This window comes from Rhinatrema bivittatum, chromosome 12, assembly GCF_901001135.1.
Source record: "Rhinatrema bivittatum chromosome 12, aRhiBiv1.1, whole genome shotgun sequence".
NCBI classification, from domain to species: Eukaryota; Metazoa; Chordata; class Amphibia; order Gymnophiona; family Rhinatrematidae; genus Rhinatrema; species Rhinatrema bivittatum.
This window is the reverse complement of record NC_042626.1, coordinates 70,660,299-70,684,935: the sequence shown is the minus strand read 5'-3', so window position 1 is coordinate 70,684,935 and position 24,637 is coordinate 70,660,299. Positions and strand designations below refer to the sequence as shown.

General features: G+C 44.1%; 1 protein-coding gene across 2 annotated transcripts; it reads right to left on the bottom strand.

Moving 5' to 3' along the window:
- Positions 1–454: 454 nt before the first annotated feature.
- On the bottom strand, positions 455–20,817 carry LOC115074364 (keratin, type I cytoskeletal 42-like). 2 transcript variants are annotated; one of them, XM_029573741.1, is made up of 8 exons: positions 20,351–20,817; positions 16,895–16,977; positions 15,617–15,773; positions 14,805–14,966; positions 14,361–14,486; positions 13,657–13,877; positions 3,522–3,556; positions 455–669 (listed from the first exon to the last, which is right to left on the bottom strand). In XM_029573741.1, the coding sequence occupies exons 1-8, from the start codon at positions 20,750–20,752 to the stop codon at positions 572–574; spliced, it is 1,284 nt and encodes a 427-aa protein (XP_029429601.1). In that variant the 5' UTR covers positions 20,753–20,817; the 3' UTR covers positions 455–571. The 2 variants fall into 2 exon arrangements, with proteins under 2 accessions (XP_029429601.1, XP_029429602.1); XM_029573742.1 differs by lacking the exon at positions 20,351–20,817 and adding an exon at positions 19,834–19,913.
- Between the last annotated feature and the right edge of the window lie 3,820 nt (positions 20,818–24,637).

The following is a 24,637-nucleotide window of genomic DNA, read 5'->3' as shown; positions in this document are numbered from 1 at the left end:
TGAAACGAATGCATATCCCTGCAATAGCTGGAGAAAGGAGACAGGGAACAGAGGAGGGAAAGAGAGATGGGGCAGAGGGTATAGAGACAGTGGGAGCACAAAGAGCGCAGAAGGAAGAGAGCAGAAGAAGAGGCAGGTTCAGGGCGAAGCAGCAACTATGTGCAAATTTATGTAAATGTGACATAAGAGGCAGAGGGCACATCCCCCTTCAGTTTTCAAATGTCCCACCATGATCTATGTGAAAGTTGGCAACCCCAGCCTTATCCTATGCTGTAAGTCACCCAGAGAAGTCACCTGCAGGCTCTCCCATGAAATGGACTAGGAACAGAACCATATGGGATTAACAGTAAACAAGCACGACACTGGCTGAAGCAGTATGTTTAGCACATTCAAGCTTTAATTACCAGAAGAACCCAAAGAGAAATGACTGCATGACTTCTGTGGGGAAAGTGTCGTGGTGGTGGTTTATTTTATTAAAACGTGCTTGGGACGACACCGCGTGGATGCTCACGTTGTAGTACAGGCAGTGGTATTACGGAGATTTGCACAGAATAGCATCCTTGCCTGTTGCTTACATCTTCTCTTCAACCTCCCGGACCTGGGACGAGACAATTTTACCATCAACCACCTCTTCAATAATTGTCTTTATCTTCCTGCTTTTATTTTGTTCTAGAAGAGAGAGAGGGCATGAAGTTAAGGTTGGGAGGCTTCCGGGAATGAAGGAACTCATTCGTGAAGTGCTACTGCTGCTGCTGCTGCTTGTCTTCTCAATTCCAGCCAAGCCCTGTTCATCATCACTAGGCACTGCAACCCAAAATCTGATTCAAAAGATTCCCTCACTAATAAAAAAGCTGTCAAAATAGCAGCCTCTGTCTGACACAAGAAAGCAAGATACAGTTTGGAGACATTATTTTTTACCAATTTTTAAAAGGTGTGTGTGTGCGTCTGTACGCGCACACTTCCTGGTGTGCGCACATGGACGCGCCAATTTTATAACACGCGCTCGCCGATGTTAAAAGATCCATGGGCTGCGTGCAAATCCGCGCCGCATTTTAGAATCTGCTCACGCATGTTATTTATTTATTTGTTTTATTTATTTAAAAGATTTTGTATACCGTCGTTCGAAAATACATCACAACAGTTTACATAGGATAACATAAAAACACAGGGTATACATCAAAGTTTATAAAACTCACACTAGGTAAGAGGAGATACACCTTTATAAAAGAAATACAAACAGGAAGATTAAACAACCTTTGGTTCTTGATATTATTGACCTTTCTTAAGGTTGTCAGAATAGGCTTCTTCAAAAAGCCAGGTCTTTTTTAAATTTTTTAAACTCCGTTTTGAGACTTAGTTCAGCAGGCACAGTATTCCAAAAACTGGGTCCTGCGATAGAGATGATTCTCTCACGCACTAACGTGAGATGGGCTGTATTTACCCAGGGGATTGGAAGTAATCCTTTGTTTGCCGATCTCGGTGTTCTGTGTGGGGTGTGTAAGCGGATTGAGACGTTCAGCCAGTCGGTTTCTTGCCCATAGATTGCTTGATGAAGGATACAGCAAGTTTTGTTATATGTGTGATCGGAAGCCAATGTGCATGTGCGGGCAGCACATGCAGGGGGAGCTTAAATTTATAAAAGTATGAGCGGCGACAAGATCAGGCATCTCACATTTCCCTCCCAGTCCACTCCAATTAAGGAGCAGAATGGGAGGGAAATTTCTAACCCACCTAACTGACCTTGCTCCCTCTTCCCCACTCCTCCCCGCCCCCTATCTCTATCCTAGCTAACCCCCAATTTTTTATTTTACCATTTGCTCCCTTCAGGAGCAGTAGCAACTTGCAACCACCGGCAGGCTGCCGGCGTGTGCTTCCCTGGCACAGCGGCAAATGGCCACTGTACCGGCTGCCTCGAGTCCCGCCCCTCCCTGCCCCTTTCTCTGGGCCCAGCACTTCTGCATGTAACGCGGGTTACGCGCGTGGCCAGGCCCCTTTGAAAATGGGTGCGGCACGCACAAGGCCCAGCCACACGCATAACCCCCTTTTTCACGCGTGTGGCTGATTTAAAATTCAGCCTTAAGTGAGATGTTTTCAATGACTAACTTAATACATAGGAAGGGTAATTTTCAAGGCATTTCCATGGATAAAGCAGTGTTTTTCCTGCAGAACTGGTATTTAACACAATTCTCTGTCCGACTTGTGCTTAAACTTATGTGTGTGTGCTTTGTTCATGCGTAATCTTATCAGAATTCCCAGGGGCGGGGTTGGGGCGTGCGTATGTTTATCAGAATTCCCAGGGGTGGGGTTGGGGCATGCGTAAGTTTATCAGAATTCCCAGGGGTGGGGTTGGGGGCATACGTACGTTTATCAGAATTCCCAGGGGTGGGGTTGGGGTGTGCATAAGTTTATCAGAATTCCCAGGGGTGGGGTTGGGGCATGCGTAAGTTTATCAGAATTCCCAGGGGTGGGGTTGGGGCATGCGTAAGTTTATCAGAATTCCCAGGGGTAGGGTTGGGGGCACGCGTATGTTTATCAAAATTCCCAGGGGTGGGGTTGGGGCATGCGTAAGTTTATCAGAATTCCCAGGGGTGGGGTTGGGGGTGTGCGTATGTTTATCAGAATTTCCAGGGGTGGGGTTGGGGGCATGCGTATGTTTATCAGAATTCCCAGGGATGAGGTTGGGGACGTGCGTACGTTTATCAGAATTCCCAGGGGTGGGGTTGGGGGCGTGCATTAAGTTTATCAGAATTCCCAGGGGTGGGGTTGGGGGCGTGCGTATGTTTATCAGAATTCCCAGGGGTAGGGTTGGGGGCGTGCGTATGTTTATCAGAATTCCCAGGGATGGGGTTGGGGCATGCGTAAGTTTATCAGAATTCCCAGGGGTGGGGTTGGGGGTGTGCGTATGTTTATCAGAATTTCCAGGGGTGGGGTTGGGGGCATGCGTATGTTTATCAGAATTCCCAGGGATGAGGTTGGGGACGTGCGTACGTTTATCAGAATTCCCAGGGGTGGGGTTGGGGGCGTGCATTAAGTTTATCAGAATTCCCAGGGGTGGGGTTGGGGGCGTGCGTAAGTTTATCAGAATTCCCAGGGGTAGGGTTGGGGGCGTGCATATGTTTATCAGAATTCCCAGGGGCGGAGAATAATATACAATAAACACGTTTAATGTTATTTTTGCAAGATAATTAACAGGTATAAAATTATATGAGTAACTTGGCAAATCTATGCATGTCTTTTAAAATAGCAATTTACATTCTATTTTGTCCTACATTGAAATGTCCTTAAATCACCCTCTTTTTAACTCTATATATGTGCACAGAAAATAAAAAATGCACACATATGATTGATGTTTACAAAATAGCATGTATGCAAATAGATGCTACTTATGCACATTTATGCTCATTTTTACATGCGTAACTCTTTGAAAGTCCAGCTCATATTCATTCTGCACAATACATTAAAAGATCCGAAAGGGAGAATATAATTCTGCAAAAATAATCATTGAAAATGGACGTTTTTACCTTTCAGTGCTTCTTCTAACTTCAGGTCCTCATGTCTGTAACAAAAATAATAATAATAACTGAAGTATAACTTATTAAGATATTCTATTCTTAAAAAACAGATGCTGACTTCATTCTATATTCATATTTGTATTTCTAGACCACTTTCCAATTTTAGATCAAGACCATTTACAAAATATTTTCAGGTGCAGTAAGCCTTACACCAAAAAAATCAGAACATAAGAAATGCCATACTGGGTCAGACTAAGGCCCATCAAGCCCAGCATCCTGTCTCTGTCAGTGGCTGGCCAGTCTGCTTCAAAAGTACATGACAGGTCCCAAAAAGCAGATCTATGTCTTGCTAGTCATGCCCAGGGCTAATGATGGCTTTTACTAGTGTTATGGACTTTTCTTTCAGGAAATTGTCCAAACCTCTTTTAAACCCTGCTACATCAGTCGCCTTGACCAAGTCCTCTGACAACAGATTCCGCAGCTTGATTTGTGCTGAGTGAAAAAAATACATATGTAACTTTGTATGTCTGCTGGTTCTGTTGAATAGAGACTAAAAAAATACTTTCTGTGATCTGTTCTGAATCTGCTGGCTGTTAGTGCCATGGAGGGTCCCCTTGTTTTAGTATTATTTGAAGGGGACCCGTTCCACCCCTCTCATGATTTTATAAAACTTCTATCCTGTCCCCTCTCAGCCGTCTCTTCTCCAGGCTGAAGAGCCCTGGCCTGCGCAGCCTCTCTTCATAGGGGAGATGCTCCATCCCCTTTATCATTTTGGTCGTCCAATTAAGCCTGATACTTCACTTTGAATGCATATACAACGTTGCTCTCTGCTTCAACGGCAGGGGGAAATGTAGAAAAGAGGATTTACATTCAGACAACATCCAACAAGGCATTGACCTGTGCAATCTGGGTAAACAAGCATTGGGGTAACTTGCTTGATGCGGCGGTTACTACCTTAACCATTAAGTCTTATGATTTATCTTTGATGCAACTCCAACATTACTCTCTGCATCAACGGCAGGGGGTGGCAGGAAATTCAAATCAAACAGTTACCAACAAGGGCCCTGAATTCGGGGTCAGTGAAACAGATAAGTATGGGAATATAAGTGTGGGAGCTTGCTGGGCAAACTGGATGGGCTGTTTGGTCTTTTTCTGCCGTCATTTCTATGTTTCTATGTCCTCCTCTGCACCTGCTCTAGTTCTGCTCTGTCTTTCTTGAGATGGAGAGACCAGAGCTGCACACAGTGCTCAAGGTGCGGTCATGTCATGGCTCAGAACAGGGGCAATGTGTTATTTTCTGTTTATTCTCCGTTCCTTCTCAGATAACTCCTGTTTATTTTTTGACTACTGCCGCACACTGAGCTGAGGATTTCCACAAGGTATTGTCCACAAGTATTCCAACGTCCTTCTCCTGGATGGTGGCTCCCAATACAGAATAGAGCAGTATGTACCTCTAGTTGGGATTATTTTCCCCTTTGTGCATCCTTTTGTATTTTCCACATCACATTTCATCTGCCATTCAGTTACCGAGTCCCCCAGTCTCACAAGATCCCTGCTGCTGCGGTCCTTCACAGTCCACTGCTGTTTAAATAATGTTGAATCATTTTGGATTATCTGCAAATGTGACCATCTCACTCGTTGCTCCTATGTTCTCCTTTCCAGAACATTTATGAATATATTAAACAGCACAGGTCCCAGTACTGATCCCTGTGGCACTCCACTGATGACCTTTCTCCATTTGGAGAACTGACCATTAGTGCTAGCCTCTGTTCCTGTCTTTTATCCAGTTCCAGTCCACAATAGGACACTGCCTCCGATCCCATGACTTTATAATTTCCTGGAAGTCTCTCCTGATGGACAGGCTCACCTCTATCTACACGTTTATTTACACCTGCAAAACTTATAAACATATTGTAATGTAGCACTTCCCTTTCCTAAAACCATGTTCATTCTTCCCCTTTAAACCTTGTCTATGTGCAGTCATTTTGTTTTTAAGAAAAACCTCTACTGTTTTGCCTGGTACTGACATCAGGCGCAACGGTTTATAGTTTTCTGGATCACCTAGGAGCTCTTTTTAAACGCCAGCGTTACGTTGGCCACCCTCCAGCTTTCAGGTATTGTGGCTGTTTGAAATTATAGGTTAGAGATGACTAATAACAGGTTTGCAATTTCAAGTTAGAGTTCTTTCAGGACTCTGTGGGAGATATCATCTGGTCCCAGCGACATATTACTCTCTAATTTGTCAGTTTGATTTATTACATCTTCCGTTATCACAGGGACTTGCTTTACTTGCTCAGAATCATCACCATCATTGATGTTTGCAGTGCAGGTATATTTCAAACATCCTCCTCAGTAAAGATGGAGGCAAAGAATTAATTCAGTTTTTCTGCTATTTCCTTGTCCTCCTAGATCACCCTTTTACTCCTTGGTCATTTAGCAGCCCAGCCGATTCACAGGTTTTCTTTGCTTTGAATGTACTTAAAAAATATTTTGTATTAGTTTTTCGATTCTTTAACAAACTTCTTTTCAAAATCTCTCTTGGCCTGTCTTACTTCTGTTTTACATATAACGTGCCAATGCTTCATTCAGCACTTGCCTATTTTCCTCGTTTAGATCTGCTTTACATTTTGTCAAAGATGTACTTTTGGATTTAACTATCCCTTTTACCTCACCATTAAACCATCATTTGCTCTTCCCTCTGGGGCAGATTTTAAGACCTGCGCACGGGCACAGATTTGTTCACGCAACCAGGCGCGAACAAATCTACGCCCGATTTTATAACATCCAGGGTTGGCGTGCGCAAGGGGGTGCACAATTGTGCAACTTGCGCGCGCTGAGCCGCACAGCCTGCCTCCATTCCCTCCGAGGCCGCTCTGAAATCGGAGCGGCCTTGGAGGGAACTTTCTTCCGCCCCCCCCCCCCCGCATCTTCCCCTCCCTTCCCCTACCTAACCCGCCCCCCAGCCCTACCTAGAACACCCCTTACCTTTGTTGAAGAAGTTACGCCTGCCTCCTGGCAGGCGTAACTTACACATGCTGGCTGATGGCCGGCCCACGATCCTGGGCACAGCGGCAAATGGCCGCTGTGCCTGGAGGCTCAGGCCCCGCCACGCCCCGCCCCCGGACCGCCCATGCCCCGCCCCTTTTTGCAAGCCCCGAGATATGCGCGCGCTACTGAGCCTATGCAAGATAGGCTCGGCGCGCGTAGGAAGAGGCAGGGGTAGGTTTTCAGGGGTTGCGCGCGTATCTTACGCGCGCAACCCTTTGAAAATCTACTCCTCTACCTTTTTGAGTGCATGGAATACATTTTATCTTGGATTCCAAGATGATAGTTTTAAGCAATGTTCATGCTTTATTCAAAATTTTAAACTTTGAAACCACTTCTTATAGTTTTTTTCTACCTAATTTTCTCAACCTATCTTAATCTCCCTTTTTAAAGTTATATGCCATTGCAGTAGTTTTACATAATGTCTTTCCTTCAGTGAGTATGTCAAATTTGATTTCATGTTATTGTTATTGCTAAGCGGCCCCACCACAGTAACCCCTTGCACCAGGTTATGCATTCCACTGAGGGCTAGATCTAAAGTAGTTGCTCATCTGGTCAGTTCTAGAACCCGCTGCTCCACGAAGCAGTTATTAATATTTATGGCATTGAAACATTGACCCAATCAATACCAGGGTAATTGAAATCTTCCATTATTACTGTGTTGTCAAATTTATTTGTCTTTCTAGTTTCTGCTATCATTTCACAGTCTGTTTCTTCATCTTGACCAGGTGTATGGGGAGATACACCCATTGCTATACTCTTACCTATCACACATGGAATTATTATTGTTTTATTTGATATACCATATTTTGAATGACAAAACCATCTGAGTGGTTTACAATACTACCAGAGCTTTCAGATATAATATAATAAAACTTAAAATAACACAAAATAAAATTGCTCCAACAATATATATAACAGACACATTACATAAAGTTACTTAAAATTTCCAGAGTGCATTTTGTTTCTTGCAAGACTTTATCCTGCTTGGCTCTATGTCACCTTTACATAGAGCGACACCCTTCCACCATAAGAACATAAGAAGTGCTGTGCCGGGTCAAGCCAAGGTCCATTGAGCCCAGCATTCTGTCTCTAACAGTGGCCAGTCCAGGTCACAAATACCCATCAAATCCCCAATAGTTGATCTATTTCTTGATTCTCACTCCCAGGGATAAGTGCTGGCTTTCCACAGTTTGCCTGGCTAATAACTGTTTATGGATTTTTCCTTTAGGAATTTGTCCAATCCTCCTTCGAATCCCACTGTGTTAGTTGCTCTGACCATGTCCTCGGGCAGCAGATTCCACAGCTTGATTGTGCACCGAGTGAAAAAATACATCCTATGATTTGTAAATAATCGTTCCTTATCTACGCGTTCTACTTGTTGCACCTGTCAGTCGCAGACGGCTGCAACCTTTGCTGCTCACCTCAATTTGCCCAGTAGCTCCGATTCTGGCTAACTTCCCTGGCTTTCCCGGGATGGCGTGGGCGATCCTGGTCGCCATCTTGAATCTGGTGTGACCTAGTGCACATACGCGCCTGCCTCCTTCTTATGCACGTCATGGCGGGAACCTCGGGGGCGTCCCCTCCGCATGACATCACTGCCTACATGTATTTAAGCCTACCGGACTTTCCTACCTACAAGTTAGCAAGGATTCCATCTTGCTCAATTCCTTCCTCTGAGACGCTTCACCTCGCTGTTCCTGCGTTCCAGACTGAGTGACTCAGGTACCCGCTCCTCGGGGGCCTTGCTGCACTCAGGGCTATCCGCTCCTCGGAGAGCCTTATCTGCCTGCCTCACCTTCTCCAGCTAAGTGAGTCCCTCTCGCTGCTTTCTTGGACGACCCTTCAATGTTCCTGCTCTGGGTCTCCGCTGCTGCTACTACGTATTCTCTTCTGCAACATCATGGAGTGAATACAGACCTGCTCTACACTATTGCTTCCATCTTGCTGTGTGGATCCTCGGGTTACCCTGCTCTGCGGACCACTACCAGATCCACGCTGTCTTGGCCAGTTGCCAACATCTATCTCCGGCCTACCCCGCGCTGCGGACCAGTACTGGAGCTACCTTGCACAAGGCCTGCCAGAAGCAAATATTCCCTGAGTTACCCCGCTCTGCGGACCACCACCGGAGATTCCATCCCAGGTCTTCCTACTCCAGGACTGAGTTTAATAACCCGCTCCTCAGGTTTCTCTTTTGCTGTATAATAAATATTCTCTGACTCCTGTGCCCATCACTGCTGAGACCCCGCCTGTCGAGGAGAGTCCCACAGGGCTCCTCCCTGTGGGTGGAGTAGCTCTTTCCACGACCCAAGGGCCCACAAACCAAGTTCAAACCCCATTCATGATTTTTATAAATTTCAATCATATCCCATCTCAGTCATCTCTTTTCCAAAAATCTGTTTATCCTTTCTCCATAAGAAAGATTTCCCATTCCCTTTATCATTTTTGTCACCCTTCTCTGTACCTTTCCTAGTTCCATTAAGTATTTTTTGAGATGGGGCCGACCAGAACTGCACACAATATTCCAAGGTGTAATTGTACCATGGATCTCTCAAAGACATTATGACATTTTCGGTTTTATTTTTGATTCCTTGCCAAATAATTCCTAAAATACTATTTTCTTTTTTTGACTGCTGCTGCACACTGAGTCAAAGATTTCAAGGTAGTATCCACAAGGACTCCGTGGGGCAGATTTTAAAACCTGCGCGCAGGCGCGGATTTGTTCGCGCAACCCGGCGCAAACAAATCTACACCCGATTTTATAACATGCGCATGCTGCAGCGCGCATGTTATAAAATCCAGGGTCGGCGCACGCAAGGGGGTGCACAATTGTGCAACTTGCACGCACAGAGCCGCACAGGCTGCCTCCATTCCCTCCGAGGCCGCTCCGAAATCGGAGCACCCTCGGAGGGAATGGAGGCAGCCTGTGCCTATCTTTGTTTCAGAAGTTACACCTGCCCGAGGCAAGCGTAACTTGCGCGTGCCAGTGCACCATCCCCCGGCACAGGCCACTGTGCCAGAGGACTCAGGATCGCCCCCCAGACCGCCCCTGAACCTCCACCATGCCCCCGGACCGCCCCCTGACCTGCCCCCGGACTGCTGCCATGCCCCCGGATCCGCCCCTTTTTCAAAGCCCCGGGACATACGCACGTCCTGGGGCTTGCGCGCGCCGCTGAGCCTATGCAAGATAGGCTCGGCGCCCGCAGGGGCAGCTTGGGGTAGCTTTTCGGGGGTTACGCGCATATCTTATGTGCCTTTGAAAATCTACCCCCGTGTCTTGGGTGGTGACTTGTAACACGGAACCCAGCATTGTGCACCTGTAGCTGGGATTATTTTTCTCTACATGCGTTTCTTTGCACTGTTAAATAAAAGTAAAAGATAAAGACTTGGTCACATTAAATTGCATCTGCCATTTAGATACCTGGTCTCCAAGTCTCAGAAAGTCCTTTTGCAGTTCTTCGCAATCCACTCCCGTTTTAACAATGGAAAACAAATTTGGTCACCTTAATAGTCCTTCCTTTTTCCAGATCATGAATGAATATGCTAAATAGCCCAGGTCCCAATACAGACTCTGTAGCACTAATGGAATTACTTCTGTCTACTCTGGCTGAGGATATATTTAGAAGTTAGTGGTCAAAGTTCTCACATAGACAGACATCATATGATTGTAACTACTGTGAGAATAAGTGGCAAATATCAGGTGCACAGAATCTGATGTGAGGGGGGGAGAATTACAGTCTAGACCATGTTTTGGGAACATTACATGCATTTCTCATAATATTGTGTAATGGACACCGCCATTAAGTCCTGGGTTTTCTGGTATTCAGAAAGTGTAGTATAGATTAGAGGAAGGGGAGGTGCCCTTCAGATGCAGCCCCTCCCCTCAGAGCTCTGGGGGCAGAGCAGTTCAGTTGTGGAATCGGGAGGAAGCACTGGAGATTTTTCCTTCGTTGGTTTTTGGGCCTAGCCTGGAACTCAGGTACCATCTGCCTGCAGTTCCTGGACAAGGTGGAGGGAGCATCCCCTTCAGTCCACTGACTGGCCGGCTGGTGATTCCAGGGCATTGCTTGGGGGGAGGGAATGAGGAACCGTCTCCCTGGGGGGGCCCAGGATAGGGAAGAGCTGCCCTGCTGTGACCATCCCGCTGCGGCATCTTCTGGTCTTAAGATCAGTTTTGGGGGGAAAGAGACATTTTGGTTAGGATCTAGGAGGACGTGTTTTGCTGCCCCTTCTTCCTGCCCTGTCAGAGGAACATCGAGAGCTGCATGTTCCAGGGACCCCTTTTCAACCTGGGATTCAAATACATTGGGTGAGATTGAGAAGGACGGAGGAGAGCTCTGAATAAAACCAAATCTGAGAGACATCTGAGGAGCCCCACTTGATGCCTTTGCCCCTGGGAGGGAGATGCTTAGGATTCTGCAATAGAGTTTTCCCCATTGGAAGGGGTTCTTCTGTCCCATCGAGGATGCCCTCATCCACCGGGAACCTCACTAATGCAAGCCCTGGATAGTGAGCGTTTCCTTTGCCCCGGACCCTGATGAAGAGACCCTGCACAGACAGAGAGAAAAAGACCTGTAGCAGCCACCTGTGGAAACCAAAGGATTTCAGCTGAATTGTGTCATATTTTCATCTGATTACCCATCAGTAAGGGTTTCTGGTGTTGGACACTAAACCCAAAGTCTCCTGTGTATTCTTTCTGGTCTCTAAAGCATCCGCAGTGTGGTGGAAGTGCCCTTCTCCCTGGGAACAGAAATAAAGTCGCCCCTGTCGCATTGGGCCCTGAAAGTTAACCTTCCCCCCCCCCCCCCCCCCCCCCCCCCGTTTACAAAGAATCGAGCCCTGGGGTATGAAAGAGACAGTGAGAGAGTGAGCCGGTGAGTGCTTCCAACCCTTAAGTGCTTTTTATGGCTCTGTCCATGCCTGGCGTACACCCAGGGATGGCTTCATTGCAGCAATTTATATACAATCTCTGCCTTCCTTCTCTTACTTTCTTCAGCAGGAAACCCAAAGTGAGTCCCGTATATAAACTGCCTCGATGCAGATACCTTCACATCGATAAGAAAGAGTCCTCTACCATGTCCTCAGTCTGATTTTCAGTCCGTGCATGGGAGTAACTAACCTGAGACGTGCACGACTATAAACCACCTGAGTGCTCGATACGCTTTCAGCTTCCCCACCCCGAGGGAGCCACGATTGGCGAAACGAAGAACCTTGGTTGGGGAACGAGAACTTCTCGTTCTGTGAATCAAGTTCTCAGCTATTGACAGGCTTATTTGATTTGCCTTTCCAACTGGGTACAAATTGTGGTCTAGAGATCTCCTTAGTCAACAAAGGACTGTATTGGGATGACATTAGCTAAGATTTTGGATTTAGTATGAATTTGGCAAGACTCACTTGAATGTATTAACATTTGTATTAATAATTTTTGTAGTTGTTTTTAAATCCTATTTAAATAAAAATGTTGAAATAGAAGTCTTTTTTTGAGATTGTAACATTAGTGTTCCAGTATTTTTTTATATGACAGTGTGTATTTAGGGACACTTTGCCAGTTTGTTTTTCTATGAGATATAAATAATATACATATATATGTATGCGTGTGTGTGCTCATATGCAGGAATGCTCTTTAGTATTATCTGATTTTACAAATTCTCTGTTCTATCCTCTTATTGCTTAAATAAACCTATCAGAAATACTTGGAGCTGCAATGCACTGAGTCAGAGTGTGTTTGTGAGTATTTGTATGGGGAATAAACTCCTGGGTTCAAGCCCCCACTTATAATGCCAGTAATTGTGTGTGGGGGGTGCTTACATTGGGTAAACTCCCAAGGTGTAGTGCTGTTGGCGTGCAGGCAGAAATCCCTTGGGTAAAATGCTTAGTGCTTGCAGTCAGAACCCAGAACAGGCTCTCTCCTAACAACCTTTTTACATTTGGAAACCTGACCATATAGTCCTACTCTCTGTAGTGTTTTCTGTCTTTTATCTAATTACCAATCCACAGTAGGACACTGCCTCTAACCCTATGACCTCCCAATTTTCTGAGGAGTTTCTCATAACAATGTTCCCTCAAATTTTGAAAAGGCAATGTGCACAAAATATTTCTTTTGCGCAACTTTTCATAAGCTGAGTTCAAATTTGTGTGCGACAAGCCAGCATAATGCAAATAATGTCAGGAGTTCTTGTGTGCCCTATTGTTTTGCCATGCACACAGCTTAGAGCAGTGGTTCCCAACCCTGTCCTGGGGATCCCTCAGCCAGTCAGATTTTCAGGATATCCACAGTGAATATGCATGAGAGAAAATTTGCATGCAGTGCCTCCATAACATGCACATTTTCTCATATACATATTCATTGTGGATATCTTGAAAACCCGACTGGCTGGGGGGTCCCCAGGACAGAGTTGGGAACCACTGGCTTAGAGGAACTTTGTCAAACACCTTCTGAAAATCCAAGTACACCACATCAACCAGCTCACCTTTGTCCACATATTTATTTACATCCTCAAAAAAATCTAGTAAAATGGTAAGGCAAGACTTCCTCTTGCAAAACCCATGTTGATTCTTCCCCATTAAACCATGTCTATTTGTGTGCTCACTAATTTTACTTTTAAGAATAGCTTCAACCTTTTTGCCCGGCACCGATGTCAGGTTCACTAGTCTATAATTTCCCAGACCACCCTTTTTAAAAATTGGCATCATATTGGCCACCTTCTAGTCTTCTGGTATCGTGGCTGTTCCAAATCACCAAAAACAGGTCTGCAATTTCATTTTTTAGTTCTTTCAGAACCCTGGGTGAATACCATCTGGTCCCAATGATTTGTTATTCTTTAGTCTGTCTATCTGAGCTAACACATCCTCCAGTTTCACAGTGATTCCATCTAGTCACTCAGGATGATCGTCATCACAAAATGTTTCTGGTATGGGTATGATCCACATTAAGGCTGTTAAATATTTTCCTCTTTAAAGATTCCACTAGTTTCTTCAACTACTAGTGCTCATGGAGAGCCAGCAATGGGTCCCATTGTTGAGAATGGAATTGCTTAAATGCTTGAATGGATGCATTGTATTCCCAGTAATCTCCCCTCCCTCCTGATTTGTTTCTTACCGTTTGTCCTCTCCATCAAGTAGGCGGCGGTACGTGGCAATCTCCATTTCCAGTCGGGTTTTAACATCCATTAACAGTACATGCTCCTTGCTCTGGCTCTGAGCATCCGTTCGCAGTTGTGCCAGCTGTGCTTCCAGATTTTTAATGAGAGACTGGATCTGGACAAGCTGGATACCATAGCGAGCTTCTGTTTCAGTTAAGACATTCTCCAAAGCTACCTTCTGTCAGTTCATAAAAAACATGGAAACACTGAAACAACTCTGGAATTTAAAGAAGAGTCTTTGATTTAACTTATGATTTTATATGTACACTATGTGCTGGCTCAGTAGCAACCATTTAAAACCTTCCATTTGAAAACCTGACTGGCTCACAAGCTCACTTGTACTGGACAGCAGAAGAAATATGGAGTTTACGGTACGTAGTAAAAGGGCTGACTGATGGACGAACAGGGGAAAGGGGTTAAAAAGAGGGGAGAAATCTGTATGCTTCTGAATGAAGGCTGAACTCATGCTGCCATAGCACACTTTCAGTAGGTTCTGATTTAGGTGGAAGGAACAGAAAGGAGCTGGTTGCCAAAAAATAAAAAAAATGCGTGCATAATTAAACTGAAACATGCATATGCCGGAAATGCACACAAGTGGAAGTGACTTTGCTGAAATGTTCTGGCTCTCTGAAGTGAATAATGTGTACAGTAGTGCATGTACCTTGCTGAGCTCTGACTGGAGCTCTATCTCCAAGTTCTGAGCCGTAGGCCTCATGCTGGTGATCTCGCTCTTGCTCGTCGTCACCTCTGTGGTGCTCACCATCATCTGTGCATTCAGCTCCGCAGTCTGAAATACAGGATGGGCAAAGAAGGGCTGAGCTGATTGTCATGGCAGTTCAAAGACTGAAACCATTCCTTTTGGAGACTAGTGTGTAGGATGCCCCAGATGACTTCATTGTCAGTGAGACATTCATGCCTAGCCCTGGTTTTTGCAAAGCTCATATTTAAATATTTTGATATTTGACGTGCTCCTTTATTAGTAGAGAAGTTAAGACCATAAATCCAATGACGTTTATGGATGAAATGGAAGTTATAAAATATAGATTGGCCAACAATATCCTGATGAATATGAAGGCTTCTGATCAGCTCACGCTATCAAGATTACCTGTTTATCAAACCAGTCTTTGAGCTCTTGACGCTTCTTCTTGGTCAACTCTTCATACTGCAATCTCATGTTATCCAGGAGCTTTCCAAGATCCTTGCCAGGAGTGGCATCCATCTCCACGCTGAGAGTGCCACCATTTTGTTTGCGTAGCTCAGCAACTTCCTGCAGAAAGACAGAAGAACTTATCTGGCTAAGTAGTTAAGCCAGATAAGTGGTGGGTGGGATATGGATGTTCCAAAGAGGAGTTACTTATCTGACTAACTTAGCCGGATAATTGCCAATATTTGGACTTTTTCAGTTCAGTTAACTAGATAATTTAGACTTGCTCAATAGCGGGTCTAAAATTAGCCAGATAAGATATCCGGTTAACTAGAAACCTATTTGAGTATATTCAGCGGCATAACCGTGCTGATAAATATCTTATGTGAGTTAGCTGGATAAGTCTTATCCAGTTAACTCTCTTAGATGGATTTTTTAAATATCTACCCCCATGTTTATTAGGGGGAAATGTTAGTATCCTATATGCACAGCAGATACTTGATTGTCTGCCAAGTCTTAAGCTATTCACATCATTAATTTCAAAGCAAGTTCTTAGGTACACAGTGATAATTGTGGTACCTAATGGTGAGTATTGAAAAAACTGCCTATCTCAGTCTATGGAAAATACTCGATCCTTAAACTTCATAACAAGACATGCTTCATCTATGATATTCACTGAAAAATTGCAAACTACACTTTTTAATTCTTTTGCCAAACGTTTTACTTTCTGCTTTTAGCTAAAAGAATAGAAGCAGAGGTACTAGGGCACTTGCTTCTTCATGGTTCTTCTTGAGGATCATCATTTCCTCCTGGAGGTCTTCGGTCTGTAACTCCAGGCCCGCTTTTGTCATGGTGAGCTCATCCAGGACTCGGTGCATCCCCTGAATGTCACAATCCACACCATGGTGGATTGCAAGCTCTTTCTGATACCTGAAGAAGAAAAGCAGGGAAGCAGATTAATAAATGGAGCAGAATAATTGTTCTCTTTGGCTTCTGTTGTTGACCAGTAAAATTCAGAATGGAGTTTTCTCTGCCCTTGATCATCATATGCAATGGCACCTATTTTAACTTATTTGTTATTCTTTCCAAAGCCTTTCTCTCTTTTATTGGCATGCTTTTGGGATCCATGCCAGTATGGTAGGGGAAACAAATTAATTATCTCCTCTCGATGCTGATGCTGTTAATATTGCTGGACAGATTAGTAGCCAGAAGAGGACTTCTGCTGAGCCCAAATGTGTCCATTCTGAAACATAACCACCCTACCACCTTAAAGCTTGTGTTTAAAAGTTATTTCCACATTGAACATCCTACAGCACTTTTGCAAGCCACCAGACCAGTATGCAAATCCCATTTTCAAATAAGATAGATCAGTGATTCCTTAACTGAGACTTGGGTGCCACTTTAAGGCTTCTAGGCTGTCGCTCTTTTGTATGTTATATTTAAAAACGGAACACAGAATAAAATGGAATTATACAAATTAAGCTTAAAAGTAGATATTATTAGCATGTGGCGCTGCTGGGTGCTAGAAGCTGAGGACCTCTGAGGCAGAGATGATGCATCAATCACTGTTGATGACCCTTGTTGTTAGAGGGAAGAACTCTACTTCTTTGTAAAAAATGTTTGCTAATATTTATGTACAACAGTAACTTGAAGGGGCACACAAAACATTACAAGTCACAGAGTATTATTTCTTGACAGATAAGCAATGGTACTCATTTTGTAAATTGCAGACCTATGTAAGTCAGGGTCATTTAGAAATACATTTCTCATTAAAATTATTATTATAATACATTCATTAAGTAACACTAGCAACAGCTAAGGTCATTGTGCGGGGCAGAGTAGAGACATGAAGACAACTCATACGTCATGCTCCAAGTTGTATCCACCTACATCAACTCAGTCATGCTAAGTGGAATGCCTTAATGTCACTCGTGAGTTTTCATTACAGATGAGGCTGGGTTGGATGGGTGAGGACTAGTCCGACCCATCAGAGGAGATGCTCCGCATGGGTTGGAGCTCCTCTCAGCGAGAGCGTCGGGCACAGTGCTTACTTTATTTTGAAGTCGTCACATATCAGTTTGGCATTATCGATCTGGAGTAGTGTCTTAGCATTATCTAAACTGGCAGCATGGATCTAGAAACAAAAAAAGCAATCAACCAATGCATAAGAAGTAGATAGTTGCCTCCAAAAGAAATTTGGATCCAGAAACAATAATATTGAAAAGACGCAAATAAAAATTAGCTTTGGAATCTTTAAAGAGGAAAATATTAACACTTTGGCACCTGCCATTTCACCCACCTCTGTATTACCTGGAATACTAAGAACTTTACTAAACTAAACACAACTACCCTCCAGCAGGCCAGCAACAAGAGAGCATAACAATGGAGTTTTAGCATGGAGAAGTCTGAAAGCCCACTGCATAATCTTTAGCAGAACTACGCTTCCTAAAGTTACTAAGTCCTATATTTATCCTGGCCTGCCCAAGCCAAATAATATATGCATTGTGCAGCAGGCAAATAGCATGAGATGTGAGGAAGAAGAGAGGTGAGAACAGGAGATGGAGCACAGGAAGTACACTCTCTGTGACCGCATCCCCATCTGGAGAATTCCCACTTCATTTCAGATTGAGATTATAAACATTTTTGGCCACCTTTAAGGTTAGGCTGGAGACCTACTCTTTCACTGAACATTTGTAAATGTTTTTAATTTATCACTATTTATTCATTGCTATATTGTTAAGAACATAAGAAGATAAAATATGCCATACTGGCGCAGACCAGGATCCAACAAGCCCAGTATCCTGTTTCCAACAGTGGCCAATCCAGGCTATAAGAACCTGGCAAGTACCCAAACATTAAATAAATCCCAAGTTACTAATGCTGGTAATAAGCAATGGTTATTCCTTATTGATTAATAGCAGTTTATGGACTTCTCCAGGAATGTATCCAAACCTTTTTTTAAACCCAGCTACACTAACTGCCTTATCCACATCCTCTGCCAATGAATTCCACAGATTGTGTGTTGAGTGAAAAAGAATTTTCTCTGATTTGTTTTAAATGTGCTACTTGCTGTCTTAATGAAGTGCTCCCTAGTCCTTCTGTTAGCTGAAAGAGTAAATAACCAATTCACAAGTACCCGTTCAAGTCCTTTCATGATTTTGTAGACCTCTATCATATCCCCCCTCAGCCGTCTCTTCTCCAAGCTGAAAAGTCCTAACCTCTTTAGCCTTTCCTCATAGGGGAGCCATTCCATGCCTTTAATAATTCCTAACATTCTGTTTCCTGTTTTGACCGCCACAGCACACTGAGCCAATGATTTCAATGTATTATCCCTTGTTTTCATTGTCATAGATCCCAGTTCATTGTAACTCCTGTTCCATGTAATGCTTTTATGCAAGTACCGTTTCATTGTAAACCGATGCGAAATGTATTTTTACACGAATGCCGGTATATAAAAGTCTTAAATAAATAAATAAATAAATTATCCACTATGATGCCTAGATCTCTTTCCTGATTGATAACTCCTAAGATAGAACTAATACTGAGTAATTATAGCATGGGTTATTTTTCCCTATATGCATCACCTTGCACTTATCCACATTAAATTTCATCTGCCATTTGGAAGCCCAATCTTCCAGCCTCACAAGGTCCTCCTGCAATTCAACACAATCTGCTTGTGATTTAACTACTCTGCATAATTTTGTGTCATCCACAAATTTAAACCCTTCACTTGTTGTGCCCTTTTTCAGATCATTTATAAATAAATTAAAAAGCACCGGTCCAAGTACAGATCCCTGAGGCACTCCACTGTTTACCCTTTTCCACTGAGAAAATTGACCATTTAATCCTATTCTCTGTTTCCTGTCTTTTAGCCAGTTTGTAATCCACAAAAGGACATCACCTCCTATCCCACGACTTTTTAGTTTTCTTAGAAGCCTCTCATGAGGGACTTTGTTGAATGCCTTCTGGCAATCCAAATGCATCACATCTACCAGTTCACCTTTATCCACGTGTTTATTAGCCCCTTCAAAAAAATGTTGATTTTTGTTATCCATTTTTATTATGGGAGCGGCCCTTAAGTTGCTGCAATTTCATCTGTTACAGACTATTTTATGGCACAGACAGCATGCAGATCTTTTAAAATGGAAATTAAATTCATGTCATATGAATCAGTGAATGAGGTCACTGGAGCCAGAGCTGGGATCACCAGCTCATTCCTCTCTATCCTTTCATCCATTTGGGAAATCATCATAAATACTGTCGCCAATGGAAACTCTTTACCAGATGTTTCTGGTTTCTAGTTATCTTGACAGTGGGACGTGATAGCCAGAATAATAGATTAGATTGTTTTACAAAGGAAGGGACTGAAACAGCCCTACCTGTAGCAGTATCACCCAACATCACCAAAGGTTTGAAAAGGACAATATTTTGTTTTTGATTAGAACGTGCCAAGAAGGTACAGAAGTATGTCAAAGGTAGCTGCAGATACTCCTGCTGCCTTTCCACACATTCAGATTACTGTGCTGTGAAAATTAACAAACTCTTTTTTAGAAAACATGCCAACAGGCATTCTGTTGCCAGACTTTCTCAGCTCTCAATTCAATCTATGGGGCTGAATTTTCTAAAGAGATTTACGCACATAAAACTGGGCTTTTGAGCAAATGGGCTTTTCAAAATTGCCCAGGGAAGGTTGTGTGTACCCTGGTAACTCACTCATGCACATATTCTTACATACACAAAGAAGAGGTGATCCAGGGGGCTCAGCTGGGATGGGGAAATGCATTTCTAAAAATCCACATTGCGCATGCACATTTACGCACGTACTTCTGAAAATCGACATTGCTTGAGGAAGCCTGCCCTCGTTTCCATGGCAGATTTACGCATGTAAGTCTACTTTGAAAATACGGGTTAGTCAATTCCTTTTTGCTCAGTTAATTTAACCCTACCCGCACAGTTATAAAATTACCATGCAAGCTTTATATTCTATTACCCTTGGCATTGTCGAGTCACCTTCATGTTCTGTTCTTCCATAAATAATCCACAAAGCATTTTTCAGTAGGAAGAAACTAGAGCGAGGAGTCATGGTATGAGACTGAGGTGGGGTAGACTCAGGAGTAAATAAGGAAATATTTCTTCACAGAAAGGATCGTGGATGCATGGAATGATCTTCCAGGGGAGAGAGTGCAGACAGAACACAAGGACCCTAAACATGGGGAAGTGAAGCTAAAGCCAGGGTCCCCGGATGCATCAGGAAAGGACAATGAGCAGAATTTACATTTCTTGTTTAATTTAATTTAATTTACCAATCACTTTCTGTTCTTACTGGTTTTACAAATTATAAAATGTAAATGTACTAGTTTTTCAGAGTACATAAAAATAGTTATCCTTCCTGAATTATTATATACAATATCACAACATATGGAAAAATGTGATAGTGATAAGGAAAACACAATTTATGCAAAATATCAAACAGCTGCCAATGATGAGCAAATGAGAACCCTTCCTACCTTAGCTCGGAGCTCTTCTATCACCTGGTAATAAGAGCCATAGTCCCGGCCTGCGGCAGGAGCACTCTTCTCACCCCACTCTCTGATCTTAACTTCCAGCTTAGAGTTTGCCTTCTCCAGGGAGCGCACCTTGTCCAGGTAACTAGCCAGACGCTCGTTCAGATTCTGCATGGTTAACTTCTCGCTCCCATCGAGCAGCAGGTCGTTAGCGCTGGTGCTGAGCTGGAAACCACCACTGACGCTGCCAGTAAAGGCGCCTCCGATGTTATAATTAGGGGCAGAAATGCGAGTGCCAAAGCCACCTGCTCCTCCATAGGCACCAGGTGGTCGGTATCTAGGTTCTGACATCTTAGCGCCATAGGCCACGCTGCCTAAACCTGGGATCCGGCTGGATAATGCCATGCTGTTTGCAGTAGAAGAGTGACAGCGCACAGGTTGGACTGTACCAGCCGAAATGTGGCATGTTCAACAACCTCCTTGTCTTACTATGTTTTATCAACCCCACCCTTGGGTTCCAGTTCCTCCATATCTTATGCTCAAACAATTGATAACTGCCTGCACAGGAACGGCCTTCCAGTTATTTCCTTGAAAGGGGAGATCTCCTCAGGCTATTTATTCCCTTTGCACCTCAGAACTGGGACATATACCGATGATCCTATATGACCGAAGCCTTGAAATAATTCCTGCAGTTTTTTTTACCTTGAACTTACTGCTTTTACATGTTGTTGAATAAGGAAATAATTCAAGAACAAATGCATTTTTATCCCAGTAACAGAGAGGTTTACAAATCAAGGGTCAGATTTAAATTTCAGGCAAAATAAGAGAAAATTACCAACAAGATAGTTTGCTTGCACAATTTTGAAATAGTTTAATTTTATTGCCTTAATGTTAGATTTGTATTCTTCCTTTCGAGGGGCTGGTCAGCCAAAGTGGATTACAGTTCGGTTAGAGGGCAGCCGCTACACAGAAGATTACAATATAATTACAATGAAGCCAATATTCAATGCTACTTTGCCCACTAAGTAAAGACTTATTCAGCTAAGTGGTGGCCGCTGAATATCTGGCTGTGATCAGCAGTTACTACTTAGCCGGTTAAGTAGTTAGCCAGATGTGGTGGTGGTATATGGGTAGATCAGGGAGTTTCTTATCCGGTTAACTCAGCTGGATAAGTGCCAATATTCAGATTTATCTGCTTATATTAACCAGACGAGTTAAACCTGCTCAAAGACTTATCCAGCTAATTAGCAATTCTTTTCAGGTATAGTCAGTGTTGCGCTCCGCGGCCGGTCCTGCTCACCTGGCCCGGCCGTCTACCAGCTCTGCCCTGAGTCCCTGCGCTGCTTGGCCACGGTGTACACAGGCGTCTCCGGCTCCCTTGTGGCCTTCTTCCTCGCTGCTCTCCTCACGCCGGGGCTCGGCGTCCTCCTCGGCGTCGGCCCCACCCCCTAGCATGCATGCGCGGAGCTCTCCTCCACTTAAAGGGCCCAGCGAGGGGAAACCTCGGACGACACATGAGCAGGGTATTTAACCAGCGGCTCTAGCCCTAGCTCATTGCCTTGGCAATCGGGTTGTACACTCCGATGTGTCTAGTTTGCCTTCCAGCGTTTCCTGTTCCAATGTCTCCTGTGAGAGCAAAAATACACAATAAGCAGCCAGATGTCCAATCTGCAAATGAGTCCATTTGCACATATTTGATTCTACACAATAAAATTTTTACAGATTGGACATCTGGCTGCTTATTGTGTATTTTTGCTCTCACGGCTTTATTAAGCAGCCTTCCTTGCTGTTTTGTCAGTCCCAGTGTCTCCTGTTACAGCGTCTCCTGTGTCTCCTGTTCCAGCGTCTCCTATTCCTTCGTCTCTCCATCCTTGGTACTGACCATTGCTTGCTCTTGACTCTTCTTGATCGCCGCCTGGACCTGACCTCTGCCTGAACACTGACCATTCTTGACTGCTGCCTGGAACTGACCTCTGCCTGGACACTGACTACTTCGGATTGACCTCAGGTACTGACCCCTGCTTCAGCTGACCATTCTGATCATCTACTCTGGCCTTGATCCTAGCTATTCCTTCAGACTCTCTGTTCTAGTCTCCTGTGACCACTGGACACACTGGTATTGACCTAGACCGCGCACCCTTGTTCGTGGTGGGCACTCCTCTACACTTCCTCTCCAGGAGATCCTGCGAGGCCCACGTAACCAAGGGCTCAACCTGAGGGAACCCCGGGTTACTATTGGTGAAGCTCCAGCTAAGCCTCTGTCTCCTCCTGTGCTCCGCCTCCTGGTGGCAGGCGCTCTCCGGGTCCGACCGGAGGGCCCTACCAATCCTGCACCGGGCCAAGGATCCACCTCCAGCACAAGTCAGCACAGCTGTGCTGCTGAATGTCCCTTGTGAGTTAGCCGTCTAAATGATATCCGGCTAACTTACCTAAATGTTCATCTTTGAATATCTACCTCTATAAAATGAAAGGGTTGCAATTTTACATATATACATAGTCATCGAAAAACGGGATTAGATAGTTGTCCTTAAGATTTTATCCACGGAGACGTTAGCCAAGGCTGTATAAATGTTCGGCTGGCTTATTAGAAGCTGAATCTTTTGTTCAAAGATTTCATTTCCTGCAACAACTCTAAACGCACCTTGTTCAAATTGGCATTTTTTTAAATTAGTTTACTTTGGCAGTGGGAGCAGAGGTTAGTTGTTTACTTATTTTCAGTTTACTTTTATGTGTTATTTTATGCAAGCCTTTGATTATGATTTATTTTATTATTAGTTTTATTATGTATGTCGCCTTTTGTTGTGGCAATTATGCCTATTCTAAGTTTTAATCATTTATATAGGTCTTATTGTGAGCCGCTCAGAATTTTAGATGATGCAGCATAAAATTGTTTTAAATAAATAAATAAACTTCAAGAAGGGAGAACCTTCACAGGAAAAACATTTGCAGAAGCAAAGAGAGAGATAGCCATGTACCTGTATAAAATCGAACATTCACTGCTCTCATGGCAGCTTAGATTCGCAAGATGTTGGTCAGATACAACATGCTCTGCTGAGATCCCAAAACACAGCTCTTAAATTTACCAGCTGGAGATGCGGGATATTTTCTGATCAATGCTGCCCATTCACAGTGACACTAGAAGCTTTGAGAGGTTTTGCAGTTTCTGGCAATGTCACTTGACGGGTTTCCTATTGTTCTTCTGGGTCCCCACCATCATGAATATAGTACACCAGCTGAGTCGAATCAGGATAGGATGAATTTCCCTATCAAGTTCTGTCAGTGTGATCTTCATCCAGCTCAGTATTTGTTCAGTTCGTCTATCCTGTGACATTCAGCTTTAATATTAGTTTTTTAATTAGTAAAACTATATTTCAGTCATGGCCTTCTGAGCAGCACACCTTTGTGCCATCACTATATCCAAAGAAGCCTCTTTTGTGACTGCCTCTAGATCTGGGACTTTGTTTTCCATATTATGAACATTATTGTAAATAGCTTTCCAAATGTTGCCCTTTTTCCCATAAGCGTTTAAAAATCCACTTATCTGAATATTTTTTATTACCTCAAGGATTTCTCCACCCATACTCAACAATCCTAGAGTAAAGCCCTCCTCAGTCGGTTTTCCGGTCTATGCTAGAAGATGCTGCACCCCTTCTTCAATAGGTGGACCCCATCTCTACTCAGTAATCTTGGAACATCATCCCATGCTGCAGGAAGCTGAAATGTTCTCATCAGCACCGTCTATGCAGCCATTCATTCATCTCCAGAATGCAAGCTTCCCTGCCTGGGCCTTTATCCTTAACTGGGAGGAGAAGGAGAATACCACTTCTGCACTTACCTGCTTTGCCATTTCTCTCAGATCCATGAAATCACTTTTGATACACTCTGGAGCGGATTTTAAAAGGGTTACGCACGTAACCACGAAAACCCGCTCCTGCGCGCACTGAGCCTATTTTACATAGGTCCGGGGATGCGCTTATGTCCCGGGGCTTGAAAAAAGGGGCGGGGAGGTCCATGGGTGGGGCGGAGCGGGGCTGGAGCCTCCAGGCACAGCAGCCATTTGCTGCTGTGCCTGGGATCGCGGGCCAGCCATCGGCAGGCAGGCGCAACTTATTAAGATAAAGGTAAGGGGGGGTTTAGGTAGGGCTGGGGGGCAGGTTAGGTAGGGGAAGGGAGGGGAAAGTGGGGGGGGGGGGCGGAAGGAAAATTCCCTCCAAGGCCGCTCTGAAATCGGAGCGGCCTCGGAGGAAACGGAGGAAGGCTCAGCGCGCACAAGTTGCACAATTGTGCACC